Raw genomic sequence first — 21,369 nt, 5'->3', positions numbered from 1 at the left:
AACTACATCCATATCAATGTAACTTTTAAAAATATAGAGATTAAAATACTAAAAATAACTAATTATAATATCTAATTAACCCGTTATAATATGATTTGATTTATCATAAGACAATCACATTAGTCCAAAATGCTTAACATGAATGTCGGATTTAATAACTAATCATGTAAATTTGGGTAAAAATAATTTGTGTCAAACTCCTGAATCCAAATCCAACTCATTATATAATCAGGTTAATCATGTCTATCAATTCATGATCCAACTGACTCATGTTGGGTCCATAATCTGAGAAACACAATGACTCTATTTTCATTGAGACTAACTTAAGAGCTTGATGGAAGTGAATGAATGTGGATCTGGTTGTAGAAGCTCATTGGATCAAGCATGAAGTTGATCATCATGTAGAAAGGAGGGGATGAATGAAGAAGGAAAGAGATGCCGAGCATCACTGATCTCAGAAACTTACAAATGCAAGTTAATCATCATGAATTATTAGAAGTTAATTTGGAGGTCGGAAGATGTCACATCATTCATATTATCTTATGTGTAAATGAACAAAGAACTAAGGAGTTATATGAGTTTTCTAGCCAAGCCTTCTTTTGAAGCAGTGGATTGCCATCATCTACTTGTCTCCTAGTCCAGCTTTCTCCCAAAGATGAACATCAAAGAAGAAGAAGAGGAAGAAGAATCAGGTTTGAGAAATCAATTATTTATAGTATTTCAAGCATTCTTTGTAGTAGCTGCAGCCTCTAGCTGATGGTGAGTGAGATTGGAACTACATTTGATCACCTTACCAGTATGATAGGGTAGCAATTTATTTCTATGATTAATTATCATGATTTTTACTGATCTACTAATTTCAATTCATAGGTCCACAAGAACAGTATAAATGGGTGGCAATCATCTCTTCTAAGCTGTAACTTGGAAATGTTTTACTCTCAAGTGTGATGGCCAAGAATCCAGAAGGCATAATTCTGGTCAAAGGATATTGTGCTCTGAACTTTTGTAATGCAAGTTGAGATGTCTCTTTCCTGAATTCATTATCTATACTATTAATAATACTTTTAGCTGACTGAAGAACATGTAATCATGAAAGAATTCAACAATTTGTCTGTGAAGGCCACATCACCTACATAATTAATCTCCATTCCTTTGTAACTTCTTTTTATTTTCAGGCATATACTATTTGCTAAGTTTGTCATACATATTGATAACAAAATATAACCTAATAAGATAGTGCTTTGATCAGAATCATGCTAGTGATGGCTTCCCAGAACCTATCACAATTGTTTAGCAATATGTTTGAATCAAGAGTCTAGTCTTTGATGTTTTCAAGTGTGGGGTTGTTCATAATGTCAATGTTCTTAAGCTTTAAGAATTCCATGCAGTAGGTCAAAGAAAGCAGTATCCTACCAATACAAACCAATAGTCTCCACACATCCAAGTACACCACATGGATCAAGATATGAAGTGCATACATGTTTTGATCAGAAATTTGATGAGAAAGGTATGAAAATAAATCATTACAGGTGCAAAAACCATCTGAAAATAGAGAGAGAGAGAGAGAGAATGGCCCATGCAAGAGGATATCTAGTCAAGTTGCTGCTATAGCAGACAGTGAGCTCAGATATAACAATACTATCTGCTTTCCTTGAGTTCATAGATAATGGAAAACCACTTAAAAGATAGATGTATGACATGTAAGTAGGTATTATTGCAAGGTTAATATGGTGTAGAAAAGTGACAGATTACACACACATGTATATAATATGTTTTAGATGATAAAGCTATCAAAATTTCAGTAATCATGCAGTCTATTTCTCTCTCTTACAGTGCAGTATAGGGATAAAAACAATGGAAGCAGATGATGAGAATCTCTCCATCTGCTTTAATATTTCATGTGAGCCTGTCTTATATGTGCACACTGAATAAAGAACTGCACTTCATACTCTCTTCACCAACACTCTCACTCTAACATTGACTAGTAAATCTAGCTAACTACAAAATGAAGGAAAATCCACATGCATAGATGACACAAATATTTGGAAGCTGTGTTTCTTCAGGAGTTCAAATCCCATATGATATATATGTAGACCAAATCTAGCAATTGAAATCAAACAGAAGTACATGACATTGAATGGCGGAGAAGAAAACAAGAGGAGTCATCAATCTGAAGTAACATCTAGGAATGGACTTTGAATCCACTCACCTTGGCAGATATCCCATCATCCAATCTGGTCTTCCTTCTCATTACCTTCGACTCCGACTTCTCTTGGATTCCAGCATCAGACCAGAAAGCTTCTGAGGTAGTAGTAAATGTAATGACTTCTCTCTGTGATTGCACATTGAGGAGCTCCTCCGAGAAACCATCTTGTAACATCACACACAAACCAACAAGAAGAGTGGAAGCTTCTCTTCTTCTTTGTCTAACAGCAATGGGTATTATAAATCCGGCAGAAGAGTAGAAAGCTTGTCTGTGAAGAATTAGAAGGGTGGCCGAACCCCGCCACCGCCCCATGCAAAGGCATCACCGGGAAGCTGGTAACTCCCCATGTTCCCAGTTAGGTTATAGAATGGGACGCCACTGGTGCCGCCGCTGCCCCCGCCCTCACCGCCGCCTCCGGTAATGCCCGAGGACTGCGAGACCGCCGGTTGCTGACCCTGCACCACAGCCTCCGCCTCCTCCTCGTCGCCTTCCAGTGGCAGCCGCTCGTAAACCGCATTGGTGAAGGACGCCACCATCAGCACCACCGGCCCCGTCGCCACCAGCGGCCCCGCTACGCTGCCTCCGATCACCTGTCCTTGTCCTCCGGAGAGGAACACGGACAGCCCCCCGGCGCCTGGCGGGGCCGGAGGAGGAAGGACGGTCCCCGTCAGCGAGATGATCTCGAACCGGCCTCTGAGCGTCGCCACCACGCTCCCGGGCGTCGACGCCCCGGGCTGGCGTAGGGCCACGTTGGTGACCGCGCCGGTGCCGCTGAGGACGGAGACGCCCCGCCCCCGCCGCCGAGCGTAGTCGGAGACGCATTCGAATACGTCGGCGCCGCTGGCTACCTCGAGCACGTGGGAGCGGAGGGCGTTGGGGCTGTCGCGGGTGACTATGATCGGGGGCTTCGGCTTGTTCTTGGATCCGGGCGGGCGGCCGCGGGGGCGGCGGACGGGGCCCCCGGATGCGCCCGCCGGGGGGGAGTCAGACGGCTGGTCGCCGCCGCCGTGGTCGGGCGAGACCTTGGGGCTTTTCTCCGGGGATGGCTTGGAATCCTGCGGCGGGACGTGGGTCGACGGCGGCGGCGGGCAAAGGAGGTGGTGGAGGTAACGCGAAGAGCCTCCGCTACCGCCGCTTCCGCTGCCGGATTCCATCCCGGCCATAGTGGACACATCGACTCTCTCCCACCACTTGTTTGCCAGCTTCGCTTCTCCCCTCTTCACCTATTACCCTCTTCTCTTCAAATCTTCTACCGTCCAAAGACTTACCCCTCAAACCAAAGCCAAAGCTGAGATCTTTCCTCGTCTTCTTCGTTGTCGGAACAGATCGAAACCACTTGGAAGAAGACACAGAAACAAAAGCAATAGAAACCGAGATGAGGATTGTGTGTTCTACCACCTTTTACTCGGTGTAATCTCCGGTAACATCAAGAGTAGCCTTGTCTCCTGACAGCACCATCAAAAGCTGCAATCTGTTTTACCATACAGATCTGCTTTAAGGTTGGTGTTGGTCTACAAAAGCCAAGCAACCACTCGAGAATGCTTCTCCATGATGATGCCGTCAAGAATCCAAGAAGAGGACGAACGGTGGTCTCAGAGCTGAGCTGTGGATGGAGGGTGGGTTCTGAGAGGAGGAAAGAAAGGATGGATGCAATGGCTATTTGTTGAGAAGGAGAGAGAGACAATGAAGGATTGGACTATCTTGTGGAACTTATTGTATGCAAAGATGGAGGAAGTCATAGTTTAATGGCCATAAAAGAAGGGTATATTATATGGACTTGAGTGCCTTTATTTGCGTACAATGTAAGGTAATGGGTATTCTTTTACCATGTTATCATGTCATGCTAACACATAGATGGAAGGTTGGAAGGTGCTATCCATGGGTGGCAACGACAAGGTCATCTGTTTCCACTGACCTATAATGTTGGGAGGATTGCCGATTCCATCTGCTGTTCCATTTAAGGCTGCGAGATTAATGTGCAACGCATCAGTGAAAGAACTAGAAGGCGGCAAGCATGATCTTATCATGCAACAATATTCCTCACCATTACGCATCAAAGCTTGCATCTTCGAGGAAGGATTACATGCTCATCTGAAGTCTCTTCTGCTGGGGAAGACGACAGATAGGGCGCGCGCGCGCGCGCGAGAGAGAGAGGGTGTGAGATGAGATCAAGCACGTGTAGTCAAGTGGTCAAAGCAATGCCGCTATCGGCCGTGCAGCTGTCGGACACGTGTCGGTCGGGCATGGAAGCGGGTCAACAGCTTCGCTTTGCGGTGGCCATTACTGGAGGAGGAGGAGGAGGAGGACGTCCTGTTCTCGGTTCTCTCCTCCCTTCTCCAGCCTGTAGCCAATTCATTCACCACAGTGCTCATAAAGTAAATGATCTTGAAGATTTCCAAACACCAAACAACTCAAGATGCAATCTTTAATCTTCCATTTGAAATGCAGTGTTAGTCTAGTAGTCAGCTACTAACTCGAGCTTCAGAACAACTCAAGAAATTACGAATATTGATAGGAGTCTTGGATTGATTTAGTAAGATCTAAGTTAATCGTAGTCATAAAAGTGAGAAATGTGAAACAGAGAGAAGATTGACGAAGAAACCAACTCGGCTGGAATGAGTAGATGGATCGAACTCCTTCAATATGAAACAGAGAGAGCTGCTTTCTTACATGTTCATGTATTGAGAAAGCATAATGCAGACTCAGTTTATTATTAGATGTCCAAAGAATGCAACCATAATGTCATAATCTCTCACAGAGGGTTTGACGGAAATGATGTAATCATTGATGAGAAGAGTGTATCAATAAGGCCTCCTCATGGAATAATTACTCATATAAATGATTCCGGTCTTAGGTTTCCTCAATCACATAAAAGGATACAATATCACAGATGAAGAATAAATAAGAGAATGCTGCTTGCATTATCTGACCTCAGATGCTCAGCTGCATTAGATTTATGTGATGCATCATGGAACCAAAGTGTTTCATTCATGAGATGAATGGAGACTAATGGTTTTCAATTCAGATGTGTACTGAATGTATGCAGATAAATTGACAGATTCCTAGTCTTCTTACATAGCCTTGTAGGGGGGTACTAAATTAATGTGTCTGCAGAATCTAATACAACATGAGGGCCTTTCCGAAAGCCATTGATGCCAAAGCATACCTTCAGATCTTGGTAAGAGAAAGCATGGGGATCAGTTCTTTGTGGGTGCTTTCATGGAGTGTCATCAAATCATAATCTCCAACATGTCCCAGTAATATTGTAGCTTGTGTGACAGACTGTAACTCTGGGGTTGGAGGCCAACTAGAAGTCACCACCTGTTTGATGAAAAGCCCCAAAGATGACAGGTGTTGAGGACGGAGAGCCACCAAGATCGATGTCGTGATCGAGGCCGACATGGCTCGAGCATCCACGTACTCTGATCCCATGGGGCCGAAAGCACGGGGAGGGGGAGGGGGGCAGGTGATGCAGTGAGGAGCATAGAATAAGCAGCGCGGCGCTTTGTCTTGTCGGAAGCCGGCCATGTGCGTCCCATCGCCCGCCCGCTCTCGTCGTGCTCCTCGATCCAATCCATTGCATTCACCCACACAGCACAGCTCCTCTCCATCCCCGCATCGATAACTCCAACCGGCCTTGACTTTAAGCGAGGTCGATCGGTGATTTGTTTATGGGGATTGAAATGATGGCGTGCTCCTCGGTTGCCGGTCGCCATCCATGAGCTAATGTTGGGAGGGTTCTCTCAAAGTGCTCACTTTTGGTGGTGTAAGCATATGAACATAGGCAGATTGCATTGTTTAATTTGGTCGGCTGTAAATTATGATTAGGGCCACACATAAAAGGATTCGGACCCCACAAGATGCCAAACCCTTCAAAAAGTTTAGATTAAAAAAGATAAAAAAATAATAATCAAAATCCGTAATGGTCGAGATGCATAGTTACGCGACCGTTCAGAACTAGCAAAGTTATTCATCTCCACATGTCAAGAAAAAGAAAATATTTTACTACATCAGAGGTTCATTATGAGTTCATTTTCTTTCTATGCAGATCCTACATGCTAGGCAAAAATAATAAATTTTGAGGAACAGGAGAGATGAAACTTTAAATCTTTGAGTGTGATGAGAGAGGGGAAGAAGAGGGAGGGGTTGAGCTTGATGGGTATCCATGGGTGCTTCTTCTACCCTAGTAGAGGATCAAAAGTGATGGTTGGCAACTGTTGCATGGGAATCAGTTCTGTTTGATCTGAAATTGGGCAATAGGACAAAGTTCTTTAGGGGATCTCAACCTAATCACCATTTCACCAATGATAAAAACATATGATCTGGATCAGATCTGATGGCTGAAGCTACCAAATTAGTGGACTGTGGAAGAAGAGATGCAATGAGTGGTGGTCAGTGATTGTATTTGGTATGTGGTTTTGTGAACAATCTGCAGGATGTAAGAAAGGCAGTCTGGTCTAAGTTTCAATGGAAATTGAGTGAGAGTTGTATGAGAGATGTACAAACAATTTGTCTTGGCAGATATACTTATCGGCAGAAGATTCATCTATCCCTGCATGCATGACAAAAATGAGATCAAATTTGAGAAGCTTGACAAGCAGAAAGGCATGCATGAAGGGCAGAAAAAGCAAAAGGATTGCTCTTTATTTATCTATACAACAACATACACAGTCATGAATGTCTATGGAGGTATCAGTTCAACAGTTTATGGCACTTCCAACAAAAAAAAGTTTTTAGTTTTAAGCTAAGCAAGAAGTTGCCTGAAATAAGATTCATTGATGTCAAAGTGCAGAAGATTCTGTGACTAGATATCGGTGTTTTCGGATGAATCAGTTCCCAGAGCTCTTGGTTTCCTTTCTCTTCCCATATATCAAACCAGTTTCCTGAGCGCGCAGGAGGAACGACCATTATTCACATATCAAACCAGTCTTCTGGCGCTAATATATACGAAAAAGGTCCCCATAAATAACACATCCTCATTTCTAAAGACAAAACAGACTACCTGAGGATCAGGAATGGGTTTTCGTTTCTCGACATAGCGGTAAGGATCTGACGCTGCAGCTGCAGCAGCTCTCTCCTAAAGCACAAGAAGACTCGAATGCATGAACAATAAAACTATAAAATCCTTCTCCAAGAACTACCAAATATAGGAAATCATTTAGGCTGATAGAATTATAACCACATCACATACTTGTAATTTATAAATGTTTTAGATAGAACACCAATGGTTATAAAAGGCTATGATGCCGGAACAAAGTAAATAAAAGCTCATGTAAATAAAACTTCAGGATGGATGATAGGAAAGCAAAAGGCATTTTGAGGCAAAGAAATACTAACAGAAGGGCATATGGATCAGATATGTGCATGGTGTTACATGTCATTTTGACATATAAGGCAACTATTATTCCGGAAAGGCAATTCTGATTTTTGACATGGTTACATGTCAGTAGGTTAGCTGTTTTCCACTCTAAATGCAAATAGATACAGTGACGGGGACATGCCTATCATGCGAGCTGTTTTTCACTCTAAAGATGTAAGAGCATAAAAGGATTAGCATCAATCTTTTCATTAGAGCTAGCAATTTAGCATATTCTGCAGCTATATGACATGGAAACAATTTTTGTAACAATAAGTTACTGGTTTTACATGTCAAACCCCAGGCCCCATATTGATAGAAGTCTCGTGCATTGGGCTGCTCTATTTGTATTTTTCTCTCTGAAGCCTCAAAGTATAAAGTTAATTTTGCTAAGAGTCAGGATTCCCAATGACTTGGCAACATATGACCAACCTGGGCAGGGTCATTGGTGATGCAAGGATCCTGAGTTATACATAATAATCAATGACCACATCAACATTGTAGCTTGGAAGTCGAACCCAACATGTTACCGAATCAGACAATTTATGATAGACTAGCAACCAATGACTGAAGACAACAAGTTACCTAAGAGTCTATTTAGTGTCTAGAGTCTATGCAGTATTGCTTAGACAATTTGTTCGCTATTAGGAATCATATTTTCAGGGTTATAAAAGTAGATTAGGTTCCTGTTTGACTAGTTGCCTGGTAGCTACCCAGCCATTTCATAGTGGTCATCCTCATTTCATCACATTGACCAACTTTAAGGACCGATTCTGCTTCAGAACCACAACATATTTAATTTATTTAAGTTATTCCCTCAACATTGCAACGTCAACATCAACAAAGCGATTGGCTTTGCTAGGATGAAGTTTATATTATTTATTTGTCTAAAAGACTATTGCCTGAATTCTCAATTATACTAGAGTCATGCAAGGTGTAAATCTTAAGTTCAAACCTAATAACATTTGTGATGGAGAAACACGATGATGAAGTACCATAATAGAGACTGCTTGTTGATGACTTTATTACATCATAATAATCAATAACAAAGTAGAAACTTATTCAAAATTAAAGATAATTTGGAAACTAAGATATTACTACTTATTGTGGACTGATCAATATGGTGAGAAACATCTGAAATGTTGTGCAACCATTGATAATCACTTCAAATGGGAGGAAAATTTCACTAGACAAGAAATTAACTGTGCTTTTATGGATGGCAGTGTTGGACAATTAAGAATTGATGTATGAAAAAAAAAAAAAAATAGTGTAGGAGAGATGAGTGTTGAATCTCGTATTTTGATGATGAAACTACTTGATATATGTTTATGATTTAATTTGCGTCTTGAGTGACGCAGGATGCTTCGATCAGGGTGAGACAATTAAAGCAGGAAAATCATGTTGTGCCGAAGGAACATGTCAGAAGATTGGACGTCGGGCCGGTGGATCGATCGACGTATCGACAGAAGGCTTCGGGCCGTGGACTCGGGCATCGGGCCAAGAAGAGCGGGTATTGTGCCAAGGATATCGGAGTTGCGGAGTCAACTGGCCGATTGGGCAATAGGCTGCAGGAGAGGACGATGCGCCGAAGAATCGGACGAAGTGTCGAGGGACCAATGACATGTCGGACAACTTGGTTAATTGCTTAGGATTAATTGTCTCGATCGAAGTTTTGTTTTAAATGTGCAGGATTAACTACGATGAAAGTTAGACAAGCAGCAGGAGTTGCGCCGGAGTCAAGTTCATGATCACGTTGGGAGTTCGAGAGTTCGACGGAAGTTCGGACGGTCGTCGGAGGTTCTGCGGGAACAAATCCGAGAAGTCCAGAAGCTTGCCAAGCGAAGCTCGTCGGAACTCGCCAAGTGGATCGTCGCAAGTCCAGGAGTTTGCCGGAAGTCCGCAGAAGCATCACCGAGGATTCATCGGATGATCGACGGAAGTTCGCCGGAAGAAGCGATTAACGCATCGGAGCAAAGCTGCAGAAATTGTCTTAGATTTAATCGTAGTTAGCACGTTGATTAAGTTGGAAAATGGGAGGTGATCCCATTAGCTTAATCTTGGGGCAATTGGGCCCCTGAAAAGATTGAAATTGGGCCGAATGGAGCTAACCATTCGGACCCTGATTGCACCAGGAGGTGCAACCGCCTGGGCTAAGTCTCCCAGCGAGACTGGGCGGTGCAACCGCCCCAGCCAGGAGGTGCAACCGCCTGAGCTCAGTCTTCGAGCTAGACTGGGCGATGCAACCTCCCTGACAAAGAGGTAGCACCGCCTGAGCTCGGTCTTCGAGCTTTGGCAGAGAGGTGCAACCGCCTCAATCAGGAGGTGGCACCGCTTGGGGCTCAGTCTCCGAGCCAGACTCAGGCGGTGCAACCGCCCCTGACAGAGAGGTGCAACCGCCTGGGCTCAGTCTCCGAGCTCTGCCAGGCGGTGCAACCTCTCCAGTCAGGTGGTGCAACCGCCTGATCCCGGAATTCCGGGATTTGACGGTTTTGAGCTCCAAATTTGAACTGGGTTGGGGCCTATAAATACCCCACCCATTCAGCACAGAAAGAGTAAGACCTACACCGAAATCTTGATTCTTTCTGTGATTCTAAGAGCTCAAAATTGTTGTAAAGCCTTTAAGTCTCCTCCTTCTGTTCTTTAAGCTTTTGAATTGTAAAGTGAGGAGAGAAAGGTTCTGTAAGGGTTGTCTCCTGAGCCCATCAAAAGGAGTGAAACTGTAAAAGGGCAGTTGGCCTTCGCCCATTGAAGGAAGGCAGCTAGTTGACGTCGGTGACCTCGTCGGAGGAGGAAGCCAAAAGTGGAGTAGGTCAAGACTGACCGAACCACTCTAAATCTCTGGTTTGCTTTTATTTCGAGTACCTTATCATTACTGCAAACCTCCTACATAACTACTGCTCTCTGCGCCTTTACGAACAAGTTCTAAGTGCTGATCTTTTCGAATCTGCATTCAGACGTAAATCTGTGTTTTTCGTACGATCAGCTTACGTTTGTGTTTTGATTATGCAAAACTGTCTTCTGTGCTTTTATGAACTAGCTTCTAAGTTTAGATCCCTTTGAAACTGTTTTAGACGCAAACTACGTTTAGACGTAAAACTGCGTTTAGACGCAAACTGCGTTTAGACGTAAAACTGCGTTTAAACGTAAACTGCGCAAACTGTGTTTTAGACGTAAACTTCTTTTAAACGTAAAACTACGTTTAGACGTAAAACTGCGTTTAGACGCAAACTGCGTTTAGACGTAAAACTACGTTTAGACGTAAACTGAGTTTAGACGCAAAACTGTGTTTAGACGCAAACTGCGCAAACTGTGTTTAGACATAAATCTGTGTTTTAGACGTAAACTACTTTTAGACGCAAACTGCGTTTAGACGTAAAACTGCGTTTAGACGTAAACTGAGTTTAGACGCAAAACTACGTTTAGACGTAAAACTGTGTTTAGACGCAAAACTGCATTTAGACGCAAACTGTATTTAGACGCAAATTCAGTTTAGACGTAAACTGTGCTTAGACGTAAACTGCGCTTAATCTTAAGTAATCTTAGAATCGGCTTTTACATCGAAATCGTTTTTATCGGACGAACGCAGCTTTCGTTTTTAAATCGCTGAAAGATTTCCGCTGCACTAATTCACCCCCCCCCCCTCTTAGTGCTCTCGATCCTAACAATGAGGACATTGAGATGGAGATCTAAAATAACAAAAAAGACAGTAAAAATTGACAAATATTAGCAACAGTATCGACTGGGCAAATGAGAAAATATCATCTAACATATTTGGTTACGTCCATAAGCCAAGGTAAGCCAATGCTGATTATATTTGCCAATGTTGATTATATTTGCTGATAATTGGCCGAATACCAAAGAAACATGGTTGTGGCAATATTAAAAAGGGATGTCATATACTCAACCGCAGAAGACTGTATATGTAATCAACCCAAAATTGTCAAACTACAGCTTGCTGTTTATTTCCTGAGCAACAAGGTTAAATCATGGTTTAACCATTTCCTCGATCATATATGTGATTGGACAAGAGATGTCTAAATTCTACTAATGGCTGGTTGCTTAACGTTTTGGTAACTATGACCTATTTGATTGGAATAGGTGATGCATATTTAAGAACACAACACTGTCAGATGCAAGTTATCGTGCCGAATAAGTAGTAACTCAATGGCTTCTAAGCTGCATAGGAAGAATTAACAACATATACTGCTATACTCTCACTGGAGAAACAATCTTAGATCAGTCATAAAGAAGTTATCGGTGACAGCGCTAATGGTATCTATCATACCAACGAAGAAAATGCCTGTTCGTCGGAGTTTCAATGGAAAGAGGCACAAAAATGCATGATTGTATCCATCTCCGCTTGCGGATTGCTAATTGGGGCTACAATACAATCGCATCTAAAGAAGGAGGATAAGGAAAAGGTTTTGGTGTGTTCTAATAAGGCATTTGAAACCTAGAATGCATGCTTCCTCTCGAATTACTAACTTTTCCGTCTCAATCTATGGAGAACACCAAAATCCCAGATACGAAACAGAGATAAACGAATTAAGATGGGAATTACCTCCTGCTCCCTCTTGAGATCTTGAGCCGGCTTGACCCACAGGAAGTACGCCAAGGTGCCCGCCACGACCCACGAGGCGAGGTTGGCTCCCCCTCGGAGGCCTCCTGTTGCGTTCCCTACGAACGTCCTCAGGTTCCCTAAGCTTCTTCTCCAGCTCGCCATCCCCTCCTCCTCCTTCCCCCAAAACACCCAAGCGATCCCGGCGATCGTTTCCCAGGGTTCAAAATGGGTTCTTGATCTCCAGCCTGCGGTCGGCGATTCTGATCTTGAGGGCTGCTAATTGAGGGCTTGACCGAATCATCGCCCTGGAACATGTCAGGGGTGATGTCGCCTCCCACGAGTTATGGTTTCCGACAGGCCACGTCGCCCCTGATGTTTCTCAGGAGTGATTCAGTAAGGTTTCTAAATGACTATACCGCCCCTGAATATTTTAGGTAGTCCCTCAAAATCCCATTTTCTTTTTTTTTAAATCATATAACTAAAATTTTCTTGAATAATTTATTTTCCTAAAATTATTTTTTGACCATATTTTTATATATTTTTCCCATCCATCTCGAACAATGCAAACATAATATTTGTATTTATGGAAGACAAGTAGTAACAGAACGATTTTAGACATCGAAATGATAGAAATTGGATTTGGATTAATTAGTTTAATCAGTAATGATAAAATGACTAAAGACACTTAAGTAAGTCAACACCATGATCTTTAGGGTTTCCACAGCCATCCAACCCAACATTCAGCAACTAAAAAGGAAAGAATCACCTGAATTGATAGAATCTTGAATAATATGGTAAACACACCAAAAGAAGGAAGAACATGAATAATAGAACCTTGAATAAGAACATGGTAAACACACCACAAGCCTGAAGAGGTCATATTACAAGAAGTAGGAGAAAAACCCACAAGGAAACCAAAGAGATAAACATCCAATGCAGCTTCTTCTCATGAGGTACCTCAGATCGTTTGTTCGACATCAGGGAAGCCATTTGAGGTACTTTTTGAGTTTTATTTAGGAGGCAGACTTAGATAAATCTTTGGTGGATCTGTTGTATTTCATGTGACTCTTCACGAGCTGTCCAGCTGCAAGAGCCGAGAGGAGGGAGAGCTCCCCGGCTAGAACAGCGCCTGCCACGACGGACGCCAGGCGTCTCGCGTTTGCCCCAGGAGTGTCCAAGCTTGCACCCTTCACACCAAGTAGGTCCAAGCAGGCAGACTGGGAGGCCAGCTGAGTCCCACCACCAACTGTGCCAACCTGTATGACAAAGAAAGCAATGTCAGCTTCTTTTGTACATGATGCACAAACTTATCCCTTGAAATAGGTCATTTGTCATTCAGCACAACAGCAAAGATGAAAAGGATGATTGTGTCAAGGAGTCGTGAGGCGGACACCACAGCACTCTAGCTGTTACTGTAATAATAGTAGTTGTAATAGTAATCTGCCAAGTGGACTTGTGGTGTTAATGTAATCAGGGATGGACCTATCTCCTCATTGCAATGGTACATGAATTATACAAACGAAGAAATGATTCCAACCAGTCTGTGGAATGCAAGTAGCTGTCAGAAAGATAGAATGGTCTATCAAACGTACTAATGGTGTTAAAGAGAAAATAAAATAATCTCCCCACAGCTGCACTTTAATTTGTATTTGTACTGTTAAAGATGAATTATTTGGCTTGGACAATTTTTGTTCAAGTCAGAGACAAAAATCAAACAGATAGACAACAACATCCATTAACAACATAGCAAGATTCCAAATTTCTGGTAATCGAGCTACTTGATTACCACCTCATAGTAAACAACAAGACCAAGTAATTCAGTATGGTGTCAAAAAAGAAAAGGGTCTCCAAAAAAAAGTTATGATGGAGAAGATGGTACAAAACAGGAAATGTGATGCATGAAATTCATGTGTGCTACCAAACCAAGATAAAAGGAGCGAAAAGGGCAACCGGGAATGCATATGTTAGGATTGACATATGTAACTTGGGTGATGATGTCAGCATTCATGACAGACAAAAAGTTGGCATTATTATACGAATTCAGAGATACGAGAAAGTAGAAAAATTAGCACGATGCATGGTCTATAAGTAAATAGCAACAGATAGAGAAGATAGATCTAGTAAATCAACCACCTAGATTGATATACAAGTATTACCTCAATGGATGGCATGGTCACAGAGACGTGAAGATCCTTTCCATCATTGACAGCTTCCATCATGGTGATACAATGAGAACTCTCCACATTCTGAGCTGGATCTTGGCCGGTGGCTATGTAGATGGCAGACACTATGTTGCTGGCATGAGCATTGAACCCTCCAAGAGATCCAGCAACCGCAGAGCCAGCAAGGTTCTTGATCATGTTGAGTTCCACAAGTGCAGGTATATTGGTCTTCAAAACTTTCTTTACCACCGCTTCCTTGATGACTGCCTCACAAACCACTGATTTGCCCCGTCCTTCAATCCAATTGACAGCAGCCGGCTTCTTGTCGGAGCAGAAATTACCTGACCAGTGGCAAGAGAAGTGTAATGAAACACAAAGTCACAAGCATACAAATTTGACATCTTACCCTAATGTTACACATGATATAACGATGGTGTCAACTGATTGCACAATAATATTCACGTGATCTCAGTACGTCACAGAAAATCTACCATTGAAAGGTTGATCTCTAGTAGATTACCATGAAAAAATCATGTGAGAAATAATCTCTGAATTAACTACTGGCAAGTCAACAACTAAGCTTCAAAACATGAAACATGCACAGAATCTACGACGATGATGACAGTACATGGTCAATCCTGCATGTCACATATGGCTCAGCCATTACAGCAACTACTGAGTGGTTTTCCTTGATCAAGAAAGGAATGGACATCAGTTGACAAGCATGATGGAACCGCACATTTCACCACAGAAAAATGGCCAAAAGAAAAGGAACATATAGCTGTGAAAAAAGAATACTAATGGTCAAAACCTGGAAAAAACAAAACAGATTAACTGTTTACAAGAAATTATCGTGGTTCGTATCCTGAAATAAGAACATTGTTGGGGTCTTCGTTCGTTGATACTTCAATGAGAAAACATATCGAGCAAGCAAGTTTAGTTGATCTCAGGCAGAACAAAGAATCTAACCTGAGATACTGATTATGTCCATATCGTCGAAGTCCTTCTCAAGGTAGTCCAAGACATTCTGTACACCTTTGGAAACCATGTTCATCCCCATCGCATCTCCCGTGCTGCAACTGAATCTCATGTAGAGGTTTCTCCCAGCGAGTGCACAATGGATTCCCTGTAGCCGGGCAAATCTGCTGGACCTGTGGAAAATTTTGCAATTCAACTAGATATAATTTCCATATACTACAAAAGATACAAATAAGTCAAACACAATACCGTAACGGAATTAATGATTGTTGCCTGGATAACAAAGCAGGAAAAGGAAATGGTTGGTCCATTCACAACTTTGACCAGAGTAGGAAAACAACAAACTGTTTGCCTTGAGATGCACTCATCGATGACAAGAATTGTACACAAAAAATAAAATCACAACACAAAGAGATTCGACATTACAAGCGCAAGAGATCAACAAACACAAAAATTGTTAGAGAAAAAGTCACATTTTTTTTTTAGAGAACAAGATATATCCACAACAAGCTCGTCGCCAGAGTTCCAAATATACACAATCAGCCAGCCGAAATCAACAATTTCAATGCCAATGAAAACATAATTGTAAAGCAAGATATAAACTTTAATCAAAGCAATTCATGGGCAATTCAAATAAGCTAGATTCTGATGCAGAAGAGTTCTCTAAAAGCCCTTATCACCATCTTGGCCTATTTAAATAGGAACACAATGCAACTAAGAAGAAAATACCTGTTGAACACCAAGGCGATGGTCTCGAAATTGTTCGGCTCCTCCAGGAAGGCCTTGAGGTCAGCAGCCCTCCTGGCCGACGGAAACCTCACAGCCGGCGCCCTCGTCATGCCATCCCTCAGCACCACGCTCGTGGCCCCTCCAGATTCAGCGATAGCCTTGCAACCCCTGTTGGTGCTAGCCACAAGACATCCCTCCGTGGTCGCCATCGGCACGTAGTGTTGACTTCCGTCGAGCAGCAGCGGCCCAGCGATCCCAACCGGCAGTTGAACGTAGCCCACAGGGAGCTCGCAGCATTGACCCAAGATCGACGCGTAGTCGAACCCGTCCAGCGGCAACCCCTCAAAGGCCCTTCCGGTGATCCTCTTCAGGGCCTCCCGCCGGATACCGGCGGCTCTCCTGCAATCCCCGAGCCTCGATTCTAAGGCATATGATGGGGTCTTCCCCGCGACCACGGAGGAGATGATCTCCTCGTCATCGGCGGTGATATTCGGATTCTTCTGGGAGGCGGGCGCGGCGGCGTCGGTGCAGAGGAGTGGGCAAATGGCGGCGGGAGAGGGCGAGGAAACGGGAGCGGCGGGGGCGGCGCCGGAGAGAAGGAAGTCGTCCTCCTCATCGTGGGAGGAGACGACGGACTGGACGAAGGCGATGCCGAAGAAACTAAGGAGGTAGATGAGGGAGGCGATGAGGCCGACGATGGCGAAGATCTCGGAGAGGCCGAGGAGGTGAAGCGGAATGGAGGAGCGGACCTTCTCGCGCCACCGCCGCATGAGGAAGACGAGGGAGCCAACGAAGAAGGCGGAAAAGAGGAGGTTGGTGTGCCGGATCGGGAGAGGTAAGGCGTCAGACGCCTGGACCCGAGCGGCCGGTGCCGCGGATGGGCGACGGGCTAATCCGCCGTGGGAGGGTGAGGCGGCGGGGGCTCGCGGTTGGAACCGCCGGCGGACCTCCATGCTCACCGGCGGCGGGGACGCAGCGGAAACCGGGGAGGAGCCCTGCACCGAAGCGAAGGGGGAACGGTGGGCCTCTTAAAAGCTGGAGGTCGCGTTACGATCACCGCATGTGAGATTTTGGCGAAGCCTATATTCCATTCTTAGGTGTATTCTATATTTTTTATTTATTTATTTATTTATTTTTATCGTATTAATTTTTTTTCTTTGTTATTTTTATGAGAGACTATTTACTATTAATAATTCCTTTTGTATTAATTTGAAAATTATTTTATATCCTCCCTTATTTCCTAATGCAATTATCAAAATAAATTTCTATTAATTATTAAAGTAGTTTACACACTCACAATTCTAAAAAACCCATAAAAAATTACTCTTAGTGAGCCAAAAAATAAATAATAAAAAAAATACAGGTTTTCATTCACAATTAGGAAGAGTATTGATGGTTGAAATCATAATGCTTTTTAAGGACATTTTTTCCAGTGGTTTATTATGTTTGACTTTTGCTCAATTTTAGGGTTCTTATTTTTATAGAAAAGCTAATTGGAGACGACTCTTCCTTTGCCGTTCAAAATAAAAATCAAATTGTTCTCATGAAAAATAATTATTAATTTTGTTCTTTGAGAAAATATTTTCAAATAAAGTAATATTGGAGATACCAATTTGCTTGACTGACTATTATAATAAGGGAGAAGATGGATTTTTAGCTTATATCCATCCCCAAACAAAATTCCATAGTTATTCCAGAGTTGGAAACATGACTATGATTTATTTAACATTCCAACTCTTAAATCTAATAAAAATATTTATATAATTATTGTTACATAATAATATTTAACTTATGCTTTAAGAATATATTTGTATTTTTAATATATAATTAGAGAAAGAGGTCTGAGTGACAATCATGAAAATTTTAAGTACTTGATAAAATTTATATCTTAAATAATAGATAAAATAATAATAATAATAATAATAATAATAATAATAATAATAAATTATTATTAAAAATATTAAATATTTTGTAACAAAATTATTCTTATAATATTTTCAAATATTTATTCAAAAGTGAATCCATATTTTATGTTTAAATAATATAGTCATAAATAGAACATAATAATTAAAAATATATAATTATATAAATAACTAAATAAAATTTTATTTTATAAAAATATAAATCATATTGGTTTCCCACCTAACCATTTTAGTGATATTATAATTTTAATCATAAAATATTATTAAAATTAAAAAAAATTATATTAACATCTAACAAATGTTGAAATTCTAAATTATAGCATCAACATTTAAGCATTTCTAATATAACATATATATTAAAATATAATTTTAAAAAATTATCAAATATCTATTTATATTTAAATTGTGTATTAGGTCCTCAATAGATATTTCAAATATTTATATTTCTAAGCGCATCCTCAATAGAACCAAATCGATCTAATTTAATTATTAGATAGGATATGTTAAAAAAATTAGAATGCCAATTGACCCGATTGATTTTTGGATAATTATATGCATGAATCTGACTTTGTATTATAACAAAAGATTACCTAAGTATCTTTAACTTTAACCTTTTTATTATTTATTTAAAATGGGATTTACATCAATCATGAAATTAGGGTTGACGTTAGAGAAAAATTAAGAGTATTTATAATATTGGCTGATATTATTATTATTTTAATCATTTTTATACATATTTTTTTATTTTTATAATATATATTATATTATATTACATGCAATTTGATTAGTTGATGTATGGGTTCACCAATAACTATTTGTGAAAATTAGATAGAGAACGTCAAATCAAATAAATAGTTATGCAATAGTTATTTTTAATATGACCATAAGGAAAAAGATATTCCCAATCCCATCTTCTATCTAATCAACCTTTATAAGAAATAAAGAAGACTATCATTTCATATGATCAATAGCATATTGTTGTTGTGTGTGAAAAAATATAGACTTCGAATAATCAATCGTATGTGCATTAACATAATTTAATAAACACAGAGTGAAAAATATAAATATAAATAAAAATCAAAGAAAATCTTTAATTGGAAAAGAAGATGTCATTTTAAGTGTTATCTCTTCTTTTTGGTGATAATGGACTTTTTTTTTTTCACTGGATTTAAGTAAGAAAAGAAAGAGTATAAAAAAATAAAAATATGACATTTGGAGGTTCATTACTAAAAAAAAAGGATAAAAACGAAGAGAATATTAGCTGTTAAGAAAGTCCAATTAGAATATTATTATGGATGCTTATCAACCCCCCCCCTCCCCTTTTTTTTTTTTTGGACTTATGCATTGAACAATATATTCTAATTCTTCATGTTGAGCATGTGAAACAAATGACTCTAGGCTTTTTTTTTTTTCTTTTAAAGAAAAGTAAGTGACAAAGTAAGATTCGAGATAAGATGTCATGATAAATGATTAAAATCTTTATCAATTAGACTAGCTGATATATTCATAATCGATTTAGCTCCCTATGATTCTTTGAAAACTTTAGTTATCATAATCGATTTTACTAATTAAATATATCTTTTGGAATTATTGTTTTTAGGCTTAATTTTTTTTATTACTCAGTTCACTAATAATCAGAATCAATTCATTGATCGAACCGATGTAAATTTAAAAAAAAGTAAAAAGGTATAATTATATATAAAAAAATATAAAGTTATTATTATTTTTAATCATATTTTATTTTAGATTTTAGATTTTTATAATATATATAATAAATTATTTAAGATATTAAAAAAAATATTTTTAATTAACCATGCAATTTGACTAGTTGACCTATCGGTTGGATCAATAACTCAAAAGGCTCGTTCGATTCTGATACCAAAATCAAAATAAAATCGTGCTTGTAATGCATAATAATAGGCAGCGAAAGGTCAAATCAAATAATTATGTGATAGAATTGTTTAAAAATATATTTATATTTTACCGTGCAGTTAAAAAAACAAAACAAAATTCATTCCCAAACCCACCCTCTATCTAACCAACCTTTATAAGAAATAAAGAAGACCATCATTTCATATGATCAATAGCATGATGTTGTTGTGTTTAAAACAAATTGGAATCATCATCAAATGTGCATCAACATAGTTTAATAAACATAGAGCGAAAAAAAAAAGAAAAATTTCAAAGGTAATAATTGGAAAAGAAGATGTCACTTAGTGTTATCTCTCCTTTTGGTCTCTTGATTATTTAAGTAAGAAAAGAAAGAGTATAGGGAAAAAAAAGAAGAAGAAAATATTAGAATATTATTATGAACAGTAGGTTGTGAAGGATGCCTTTTCTTGACTTGTGCAAAGATGATGGTTGCTTTGGACAGACACTATAATCTATTTCCACGTGTTTTGATGCATGTGAAACGAATGACTCGAGAATTATTTTGAAATCGACACCTTTTGTAAAATTATTTATTTTTGATTATTTCTTGCTATAGTGTTCAGAATCGATTTTATTAATTATATTTATCTTTTGAAACTATTATTATTATTATTATTATTATTACTATTATTATTACTATTATTATTATTAAGCTTATTTTTTTATAAAAAATTATTAAGTTCACTAATTATCAGAATCAGATTAGTTATCAAAACATTGATTGAATCGATGAATCAATTGGGTGGATAGTAAATTTAAAAAGATTAAAAAAAAGTATAATATATATATAAAGTATAAAAACATAGAATCCGCACAACGCGTAGAAAAGGGTCATGCAAAGAGAGGGGAGAAAGCGACTTTTACGTGCATGGAAATGCAGCGAATGAGCGCTGAACGTCATCACCTGCAGATCCAAACACCGGAAGGTAAGGTAATCTTAGACAGCGAAACTGAAGCTCACAGGTCACCGAGGTGGCGATGGGGACGGAGATGTGGCAAACGATGTCCACAGGTTTCGCTCACCGTGGCGTCGGATGAGACTTGCAATGTCATCCGTGCTCGGAGTAGGGTAGGGTGCACCATCCTTCCCTTAATGAGCCAAACCAAATACTATTAGCAATCGCGGCCTGTTGTCAAAGAGGAGGTGACGTGGGAAACCATATCAATTCATCCCAATCCAAGGCTGACATGTTGGGTAAGGTAGCTTCTTTGGGATATCGGTAGCAAACTCGATGAGAGTTCTTGGGTAGCAAACTCCAAGGCTTCGTCGACGCATGACTTCGACGTGTGAATAAAATCTGAATGCAAGATAAGAAAGATCCAAGTCAAATGAAAAATGGATACTACATAAATAATTTTAATTCAATACTAGGAAAGAGGGAGTAGATTACCATCGGAACAGCTGAATCAGGTCGGTGGCTATGAATCCGAGAAGCTAAGCTTTCCCAATGTATGATATGCTTTCAACACGTTGACTCGATGAGCATCTTCCTCATGAACTGCAGCACATCAGCTTGGCGAAT

General features: G+C 40.1%; 3 protein-coding genes across 3 annotated transcripts; all 3 read right to left on the bottom strand.

Moving 5' to 3' along the window:
• Positions 1 to 2,030: 2,030 nt before the first annotated feature.
• Positions 2,031 to 3,897, bottom strand: LOC135642862 (AT-hook motif nuclear-localized protein 25-like). Its single transcript, XM_065159346.1, has one exon. It carries the CDS (start codon positions 3,367 to 3,369, stop codon positions 2,485 to 2,487), a length of 885 nt encoding a protein of 294 aa, XP_065015418.1. The 5' UTR covers positions 3,370 to 3,897; the 3' UTR covers positions 2,031 to 2,484.
• Positions 3,898 to 6,818: 2,921 nt separating this feature from the next.
• LOC135642292 (uncharacterized) lies at positions 6,819 to 12,410 on the bottom strand. The gene is made up of 3 exons (XM_065158310.1): positions 12,124 to 12,410; positions 7,209 to 7,283; positions 6,819 to 7,089 (listed from the first exon to the last, which is right to left on the bottom strand). Exons 1-3 carry the CDS (start codon positions 12,283 to 12,285, stop codon positions 7,036 to 7,038), a joined length of 291 nt encoding a protein of 96 aa, XP_065014382.1. The 5' UTR covers positions 12,286 to 12,410; the 3' UTR covers positions 6,819 to 7,035.
• Positions 12,411 to 12,944: 534 nt separating this feature from the next.
• Positions 12,945 to 17,024, bottom strand: LOC103992389 (3-hydroxy-3-methylglutaryl-coenzyme A reductase 3). Its single transcript, XM_009412066.3, has 4 exons — positions 15,993 to 17,024; positions 15,255 to 15,436; positions 14,280 to 14,626; positions 12,945 to 13,379 (listed from the first exon to the last, which is right to left on the bottom strand). Exons 1-4 carry the CDS (start codon positions 16,943 to 16,945, stop codon positions 13,137 to 13,139), a joined length of 1,725 nt encoding a protein of 574 aa, XP_009410341.2. The 5' UTR covers positions 16,946 to 17,024; the 3' UTR covers positions 12,945 to 13,136.
• Between the last annotated feature and the right edge of the window lie 4,345 nt (positions 17,025 to 21,369).

This window comes from Musa acuminata, chromosome BXJ3-7 (assembly GCF_036884655.1).
Source record: "Musa acuminata AAA Group cultivar baxijiao chromosome BXJ3-7, Cavendish_Baxijiao_AAA, whole genome shotgun sequence".
NCBI lineage: Eukaryota > Viridiplantae > Streptophyta > Magnoliopsida > Zingiberales > Musaceae > Musa > Musa acuminata.
Note: the sequence above shows the minus strand (reverse complement) of the source record. Positions and strands in the feature narration are given on the sequence as shown.